We start from the raw sequence: 10137 nt of genomic DNA on the forward strand, positions 1-10137 counted from the left end.
ACATCTTTATCCTATTGTCATTCATTCATTAAGGAATCCGTCTATTTCTCCATTTGATCGGAAATCAAAATTAGGTAGACCTCATATTTCTCTTCATTCATCTGATTTTATTCCTTATTACTGAAGTAAAAGGTCATTAGGGATTTGGTTTGGTTGAACTTTCAACATTACCTCTAATTAATATGTCATTTGCTTTTATAGCAACATGTAAAATCAACAGAGAACCAATTTCAGTACTTGAGAATTGGGATAAACCCAAATGACAGCAAACAAGCATATTCCTGGCTCAAGTGGCAATCTCACCTATTGAAAACAATAAGCACATGGTATCATGTATTTAAGTTTGTTTTTCTGTACATGAATATCATCAGAAATGAGATGAAATGAAATTCCATCAGACTTCATGGAAATTTTAAGAATGCATCTATGTTACAAGAGGGAAAAAAAAAAAAGGAAAGCAAGAAAATGGCTGACCTCTCAATACAGTAAATGAACAAATCTAAAAAGTTCCAATGCCCAACATGCATTTATATATGCCTATTAAAACTTAGAATCCTCACACTCATATTAAGATTCAAGACTATATTCACCTTACAAAAATGAGGTCGAGATTGACCACCTTTTGATCTTATCTTCAGTATATAAGATGGGCTTTCACCAAAATCTTCTCCCAGAATTGTTGGCACAAACAGTTTTGTGAGAACCCCACAAGGTGAAATGCCCTTTTCTTTTGTATTTATTTGTCATTGGACTTGTTTCTTTGCGTGTTTTTCTTCAACTAGGGACAGTGTAGAAACCCTACTTTTTTCTGCTTCATTATTTTTTTTGGTTGAATTGGAGTTCATGGTTACCTTTCCAAACTTTGTTCCAAGAAGGAATTCAGCTCTCATCCAAACAAGTGTTAACATCATGTTCTGGGGAGACAACTCTCAGGCCTTTCTGATAGTCACTCATGGCATGCCCTTTCTTCTCTTTCTGGAGATTGGTATTACTGACAGACGAATCTCCCTTCATAAGGAACTTCCCACTCGGCACACACTGAAAGGGAATGTAAGAGAGAGGACAAAAAGTGAGACTACTCTCCAGTGATCATGTGATTTCAAATTTTTGTGTCAGTGTGACTCCTAAAAACAAATGGCTGCTACAAAATCAGCTCTACACATTACTTGGTCTGTATTTGTAGCATCAACCGTATCTGCCTTTGTCTTCAACTTTTTTGCCCTGGACACCCTGCTTGACTTGTTTTCTTGGTCTTCATCTATAAAGTTCTGGTCTGAAACCTCTGCAAGAACCCAAATTTCTTAAACATTTTGATGATAAAAAGCATTAATCAACAAAACTGAAACAGATGAAATGACTTAAAACATAAGATGAATGTAATTAACCCCAATAGATGTGAAGCTGAGAGTATTCTAGTGGTCTTAATTATCCAAAGCACACAGATGGATCAATATGATTAAATATGGAACTACTTCATCACAAGCAATCATGTAAGCACGTAACCATGTACTTCAGGGATATCCATATCAATTACCATAAGCAAAATAGTGGTTATACTTAATATGTTTATCCAAGAGGAGAATTTCACTGAACACGAGTATTAAAGATAAGCATCTTCATAGGTTGTGAATCATACTTTGATTTTAAAAGCTCTGGATATTTTAAAGAAAAAAAAGGTTCAGTGCTGGTCTCTTTTCAACAGTACTTCATTCGTTTCTTGGCAAAAATATGCTCTACAAAGACAAATGAGTTAATTTATTAAAGTTGCTCTTATCATGTGAAATACGAAGGAATGAAACTTTTTGGTTTTATATTTCATAAGCCCTAGTAAAGGAAAATTTCTGAAACAGGAAAGTGCATTGAAAAAGTCAAAAGAAAAAAATGAAATGCCAATTTAAATACACTGAAATGCCTAATATATTATCAACCAAGTATTTTGGAGGCTTACATATCCATCCACCCCGTAAGACAGTAGAATGAAACCAAACCAAAAGGAATGTCATCTCTAACCAAGGCTGTCTAGATCAGATAACACTCCTTTGCAAATAAAAAATGTACAAGAGTACTTAAAAAATGTTCAAGGTGCCTCAATGAATTAAAATGATGATAATAGATGCCATGAACATATAAATATATAAGGAAATGCTATAAGTGTGTAAATAACCAAACATCCAGAAGAAGGCTTCCTCAAAAGAATAAACATCTTGCTTTAAAGTAGACCACCATATGACTACAAACATCAACCACGCTATTTAGGTTACCATATAGTCACAGTCATACCACCTAAAAGTATAAATCTATATATTTAGGTCCAAATCTAAAAAATATAACAACAAATAATGTGATGTTGAAGAAGAGTAGCAGAAAGTGCATAAACTAAAGGTAAGTTTAAAAATTAATTGAAAGACTTGATAGAAATCTTTGATCCCTTCTACAATGTTATTTGATTTTTAGTACAAGTAAATGACACAAGGATGGATTATCATACAGGTATTTTTGAAAGTTTCAAAAACCAAAAGCCAATGAATGAGAAAAAGAATTAACAAGAAGCACATCTCTCCCATAAAAAAGAAATCAACCAATCAACAAAATCTAAAAAAGACGTGGAGGCTCCACCTAAGGACTTCCCAGCCCAAAGGCAAAGAAGGCACAAGAAAAAAAATTTGAGAGCTTGATCCATTTGTTATACATAGGCACCTCAAGTACATTCCCTCATAGTGGAAAGGATGACCATAGTAAAAGGGCTGTTGATTACAAGCCAAGTTCCCACTGTTAGCAGGAGCACAAAGCAGTGAAAGAACTATAGCTGTACAATGCAACCAATACACATGGGAGCTATAATTTTTTTATTTTGATGGGCATAATAAAATTTATTAAGCAGTCACCCAACAAATAGGGGGAAATCTACACACACAGGGAGTGTGCAAAGACGTGGACAGCTGGTATGGAAACCATACACAACATGTAAACTGCATGTCTTTGGGCTGAAACAGGAGCAACTGAGGCAACTTAGTTTCTTCCAATGGTTATATGAATATTATTGGTGATCTGGACTAAAAATAACTTTGCCTGACATGACAAGAAGCAAAAGGCTCATTTATGGCATGCTTCCAACCAATGGTTGATCCAAATGAAGAGAAACTGAAAACCTTTAAAATTCTACAGCTCCGTTCACTCAACCCCACACAACAGTATGGTGGATCTCCATCCTTGCTGCAATTACTCCATGCCACAAGATTATGCATATCTTAATTTATCATGGTTGAGCATCCTGGTGATATCACTTAATTTGTCTTCATGGTTCTGTTAAGCAAAGGGGGGATCTTATTGGTGATATCACTTATATCTTATACTAGAAGTAAAAATATAAACAGAACAACTCAAGAGTGTGGATAAACAATGAGTAATTTCAAAATTCAGGGCATAAATATTAAGAAAAAAGAGAATCTTATTAGAGCTACAAAGATGATTCCAGCATTACCTGTAATGCCACCAACTGAATCCTGGAGCCATGGGTGACATGCAGAGAGGCGCTTGGAACTTGTTGCTAAGCCATGGGAGGCCTTCCTCTTCCCTCTTAAATGGATTCCCTTGCTAGAATCCACACTCCGGTTCCACAAATCAGAAGATGTTACATCATGCTGCTGGCCTGCAGATTTAAAATGACAAATCCAAGGATTTTCCAGAATATCACGAGACTCGGCTGCAGCATCCGATAATAGTTGATGCCTTCCAAAATTTCTCTTCCGCCAGCAGCCATCTTGTAGAACTGTGTACTGGAAAAATGAAAATTTTCCAAGAATTATAACAAGGAAAAGGATGTAATGGCAGAAATTAATTTATTATATAAGTGCCAACCTCATCAGAAGAATTATAGGCATTCACAGCTAATTCTTGGAATGAATTTAGCTCCATCATTTTCACTTTTGAGCGCCGACCAAATAAACCCATAGAAGAGTGCAACTGGTTAACAAATGAAGATTCCAAAGAATCAAGATATAAACTGTGCTTCTCATCTGTCCATTCTGTTGTCTGGCCCTGTTATGGAAAGTGGAAACTACCAATATGAGAGAACAAGAAAATTATTTAAAAAGAAGTGATGGAAATAATATATATGGTTATGTATGTTCTTTGGACTGAAGAACAACAATAGATATGAGCACAAATGCTGATAAGTTTCTATTAAAGAAAGTAAAACTAACTTTGTAATACAACCAGGAAATAAAAGTTTCATTATTCAGTTAGAATTATTCCTTTTTCTAAATAGTGGAAGCACCTATTTCTCTTGATGGGAATGTATTCATTCCAGCAAGAGATTTGAGACAAACCCTCATGAGGAATTTTAACTACAGTCCATACTTCAATGAGTAGTAAGGCACAAAAAGGATAAGCCAAACAGGAGACTTGGCAAGCAAACTCAATCAGATGGCCGACAGCGAACACATCCCAATTTGATGGGGAGCAAGCTTCATATGTTTTAAGAAAAAGTCATTCTACTTTTACAAAACAAGACATCCTTAACATCTTGATCATACCATCGGTCCATTGCAAACCCTTGTTAAGATAAGTTAAATCCATGACTAGCTCAAAACTTAATAAAATCATACTAGATCTATTTAAATAACAAGTTGATTTAGTATAATCCAACAATGTCTCAAATGGTTCATAATATGTTTATCAATGTAAATTGAAAGCAATCATACTGCATCAACACAATTATAATAAACTCCAGAAATAAATAAACATTTACAACTAAAATGCAACTAATTTCTAACAATCACAATGACATAGCAGTTCTGTAAAAAAAGAAAGGAGTACTAATCATATGCTTGATATGATCAAGGACATCCATGACAGAGCAATAGAGTCATTAGTTTTTTTGCATTGGTTATGGGTAAGCTTACTAGGAATGTTGACAAAACAAAAAGTGCATCTTGTCAGTGGGTAATATAGTCTTATTTGATAAAACTACAGCAGAGATTGATTCCAAGATAGAACTATGAACAGCAACTTCAGAATCTAAAGTTTTTAACTTAAGCAGGACTAAAAATATATGGAAAGTGATTTTAGTAAAACTAGAGAAGAGATGATAAAGCAAAATACTTTAAGTGATCATTTCTGTTATCTCAAATCAATTATACATAAAGAAGGGACAATTAAAAGGATATTACTCACATGTAGAGCAGAGACGTGCATCTTGTGTGATAGAACAGTTTCAATTGAAAACTATTATAGAATTAAGGCATGTTTCAGACGCCTACCTCGTTTTCTTATTAGTACTTCTTCTCCTCACCTCATTGTACAAGACAAGTTTAGATCTACTTGATGGTATATAGAAATTTAAACCAAAGTTCATTCAACTGATTTCTGATGACCAAATAAATAAATGGGCTATCAGAGAAGAAAAGAGAATAAAAGGGAAACATCAAAGATCTCTATACACCCCTTGTTTGCTTTGTAAATGGACAAGAGAAAAGAAGAGAAACAGGTGTATCTGGGGAGAGATCTTTCCATCCCACCAAAATTATCACCTCCAAGGTGAGTCATTTGAAAAGAACTACAAAACGAAGTTGAATGCAACACTTCTATACAACATACAAGAGTTTTTACAAAAACTTTGCATGGGCTGATTCTTTCACTTGCCTTCCTTTCTTCCCATTCCATCTTATGAATAACCTAAGGTAAGTGCTCCACCTTCCCCCTTCTTTTCTTGTTCAATTTTTTACTTCTCTCCTTATGTGGTGGACCAAACAAACTGCGAAGGATTTTGTCCAAAATGTTATGTAACTGGAAATTGTACTCCAAATTGAAATGCGAAAGTTGATGGGGTATCCAATCCTAGTTGACAATGAAAAGAAGGCTAAAGCTTTATCAAATTTATCTCAAGTATTTTGTTAGTTGTATGAAAAATTTTGTTTTTTTTTAAGTTACATAGTTTTCTGAATTTCATTATGTTAAAATTTTGTTTCCAAAATTGCTTTCTGCCAAATAGAGAAGCTTATGTTTACAAAATTATTTTGTAAGTTGCTAAGGAAAAAGTTTCCAGATTTTATTAATTTAAGATTTCTATTATTTCCTGGAGCATATAAATTGCAAGGAACCCAGAAATGCTTCTATTTCGATGAAGTTTTTGTATTCTTTTGGAGAACTTTTGCCCAGTCAAAATCAAGTTTTTCCATGAACATCTTTCATTGATTTTGAATCCATACTCAAACTCATGTCAACATGCGCTTCCTTGGAGTTCCATGGTTTCGATCTTACAAAAGGAGAAAAAGGAGGTTTGTTGTGCTCTCATGGATTAGAGGCCATGAAGCCTCCCACATTGGTGGGTTCAGGATTTGAACAGTCAGTGAAATATTGTGATTTGGTTTAAACTTATTGCAGAGATTTGGAGAACAAGAGCTCATGGGTTTTTTTATTTTTCTCTTTTTTGATAGGAATCATTTTTCCCCTAAGGTAGAGACATATTTAAAGGTTTCCATGCATGAATTGACCAGCAAGTAATGGTCAATTCAATCACAAGTGTTGCAAAAGCAAAGAAGAATGAACCACATGATGATTGTGAGGAAACCCTAAAGTGTTGGTATCAAAGGAGGAAAACCACTGGCTCTCCTTAACTGAATCTTCAATAATGGTATACCACTATGGGAAGCAACCCTCAATCTCAAAAACTCCATGAATACCCTTGCTCATTTTTCTAGTGAGACACCATTCTTGAACTCCATTGAAGCACACCATGAAAATCCACGAAGGCCGCCTTGGAACTCCATGGAGGCACTGTCTTTTACCCAAGAATGAATAGATAGTGAAGATGAAAAATTGGAAACATGGAAGCAAAATCTCAAAATGTTTCATGTACGATAGAGGATTTTCATAAAAGAAAACAATTCACCTTTTGTAGGGAGAAAAATGTAAGAAAACTTCCTAGGATTCTTTATTTATAGATATTAGAAAACAAGGAAACTTAATTACCACATAAATTTGATATTTTTTCCAATTAAAATTTATTCTCCTTCCTTTTTTTTTTTTTTTTTACGATAAGTAATGATGAAATATTATAAACACCGTGCCAAAGAAATAGCAAATCAAGGTACACAAGAAGTATACAGAGAGCATCAAAGAAAACAACAACAACAACAACAAAAAAAAAAAAAAAGCCCAAGGAACAACCAAGGTGGGATTACCAAAAAAATAACTCCCTCCCTTACCAAGAACCCAACCAATCCACAAATTCAATAAGGGACATTGTATCACCACCTATATAAAACTTTACCCACAAAAGAAGATTACAATGGAAAATGCTCTTTAGAATTTGGATAGACTGTTACTCATTCTTAAACAACGATCGATCTCTCTCTTTCTAGATAGTCCAAAACATGCATAAAGGAATAACTCTCCAAACCTTCTTGTGCTTCTTTCTGATGAAGGACCCATGACACCCTCACAAAGTCTCTCTCACTATGGCCCAAACCTTCTAAAAATTTATTTTCCTTAAATATCTCACAATATTCAATCTTCATTTATTTCTACAAAATTCTGATGGGTGAATTCAATCAATCATAACAATGACTCAATCAATCAAACTCCCTTTCTTGATTGATCAATGATGCAACAACTTGAAGGCTTTTGGAAAACCCCAGTTTTTGGAAAACTGTGCACTTTCAAACAATCTTTTATGTAATCTGTAATGCACAAAAATTCCCAAACTTTGCTCTCAAACTCATACCTTAATTTGGAGACCAGATACCCAACAAAAATTCAATAAAGCTTTGATCGAGGTCATTGATAACATGGATTGGTTGCAAGAGACTCAAACAACTTCATGATACAATTTGGAGCAGAGTTTCCAAGTACACTAAAGTTTTAACAAAATCCCTAATAAAAAAAATAAAAGACAATGGGTATTAATTTTTAAGCTACAATTATGTGATGTATTGTTACCCAAGAATAATTCATGATGCAATACATGGAACCTTGAAAAAAAAGTTATCTGTAGAAGGGTGTGATTTAGTTGCTTGACACTCAACACAAGCAAAAATTAAATCTGAATGCTTAGGCTCAGCCACATGGAGCCTGGCAGATATCTACCTACAATGTTGTCCTTTTATAATTCCCAACTCTTGTGCTCCAATGCCTTCAACTTCAAATCAAATTACTCTAGCATATTAATGTAACCATTGGTTTGTGTTGCCAATGGAAGGGCCATCTTAGGTGATTTTTCACGTCTTGATGCTGATAGGTGTTGGTGTCACTTCTAAATATTGTTATTGTTGAAGTTGTTCACCATTTTTATCAAAATATACATCAACTATTTCTAGTTTCATAATTTGTCATGAATGAATAAATCTTCTTATTTTTTATTCTAAATGAACATCATTGAACAAGTTGGTCATGGTAAATGGAGTGATCACCATAATAATTAAGTAATAATGTTCAACCCTACACTAAATAAGTGTTAAAAATTCTTCTTCCTTTCTTATTGCAAAGTGATCTCCTGCTGCAATGCCGTGATCTTTAACCCATTCCATTGTTCTAATATAACAATCTCTTATAAGATTCAAGAGAATAAAAATACAAAAGAAAGACCCAACTCAATGCTATGAAAAATACGCATAGATATGGAGTTCGAAATGCTATGCAAAGACATAATTGAGTCATTTAGTGTCAAAATTACACCATTAATAACAGCTCAGGTAGTATACATTCAAACCCTAATCAAAGTATAACAAAAAAAATCTCAAACAATCAAACATCAATACCCCATAATTAACCTTATAACCCATATCCACCACACAAAACCATAATATCAACTATATAAAAATAATTAGAACGGATGCGCCCGGTTTGGTTACTAAGAAAATGCATGACAAGAAAAGAAACAACACAACTCTTAATTCTCCTGTTTCTCATTATTCTCGACCCAAGAAATGAAAAACCTCCTCTCAACTAAGCACACCACAACTACTCCGCTCCGCTGAGTCAATCCCCTCATTTTCTCTTCCTTTCTTCCATTTTCTCACACCCCAAACAACCCCCACACCGAAAAAACCAATCCAGTACAAGAAAGAACAGAAAAAATTACCGATCTCGCATCCCCATTCGAACGCAAGCAAGCTTTCGAGCCGTCAACCGTGGAAGCGGATAAGTCCGAACTCCCCCGAGTCACCGCACTCCCACAACCCTCCGTCCCTGCGAGATCCGAAGCCGGCGGTGGCACCGCCGGACGAAGATTCTCGGCCATATCTAGGTTTCAGACAATGAGAAAGTGTGCGAATTCAGAGAAAATGGACCCTAAAATTAAGCAATTAGGCAGAGGAGAGCGAAAGCAGGACGAAGAGAGATAAAAAGGGGAAGATATTTGGGCCAATAAAGGGTCCACATGGCGTCGCTTTTACACGTGTCAGGTGCCACGAGCTGGTGCCACGTCAGTCTATGATAATATCTTTGCGGCCAGATATTTTTGCTAGCCCAACAACCTCAAAAACCTATTTCGTTATTCCTTCGCAGCATTATTATCATCGGCTATTATTAACTTGTCTAAAAATATCTTCATCAATTTACCAAAACCCGTCATTGACCTCACTTTATTTTCCTTTTCCAGCTGGAATAATAAGTTCAAATTTTATCTTATTAAATTTTTTATGATCTTTTCCATTTCTAAAAAAAATAATAATAATAAATTCTCCATATATCAATTATATCCCGTTTCATTATTTATTTTATAAATAATAGGATTAATTTAATTCACCTCCTTAAATTTTGATAAAATGCATTTAATCCTCGTAAATTTAAAATTTCATTATCCACCTGACGTGAAGTATTTAATTGAAAACTCCGATTGAAATTGGATTTTGATGTCCAAGTAGGTTGGCTAAAGTGACCTAATAAATAAAAACCTAATAAATGAAAAAAAAAAAAAAAAAAAAGCAATTTCTGGAGTTTTAAAATTATTAAGAGAAAATATGTTTTTTTTTTCTATTTTTTGAAGTTTTTTTCCATTTTATGAAAAAAAAAAAAAAAACTAAAATCGAGATTCTTGTGTTATAAGAAAATAATGGTATGATTCTCATTTTCATATTTTATTCATGACTTGAGATAAGAAAATTGATCAAGGAAACAATTAATATTATTTTTTGG

The 10137-nt window shown here is 34.2% G+C and overlaps 1 protein-coding gene across 1 annotated transcript; it reads right to left on the reverse strand.

Annotated features, from left to right (window-relative positions):
- Positions 1-306: 306 nt before the first annotated feature.
- On the reverse strand, positions 307-9352 carry LOC100854716 (hypothetical protein). The gene is made up of 5 exons (XM_003631622.4): positions 9083-9352; positions 3859-4038; positions 3482-3776; positions 1167-1282; positions 307-1038 (listed from the first exon to the last, which is right to left on the reverse strand). Exons 1-5 carry the CDS (start codon positions 9239-9241, stop codon positions 880-882), a joined length of 909 nt encoding a protein of 302 aa, XP_003631670.1. The 5' UTR covers positions 9242-9352; the 3' UTR covers positions 307-879.
- Positions 9353-10137: the final 785 nt, after the last annotated feature.

The sequence above is a fragment of the Vitis vinifera genome, chromosome 3 (genome assembly GCF_030704535.1).
Source record: "Vitis vinifera cultivar Pinot Noir 40024 chromosome 3, ASM3070453v1".
Lineage (NCBI taxonomy): Eukaryota > Viridiplantae > Streptophyta > Magnoliopsida > Vitales > Vitaceae > Vitis > Vitis vinifera.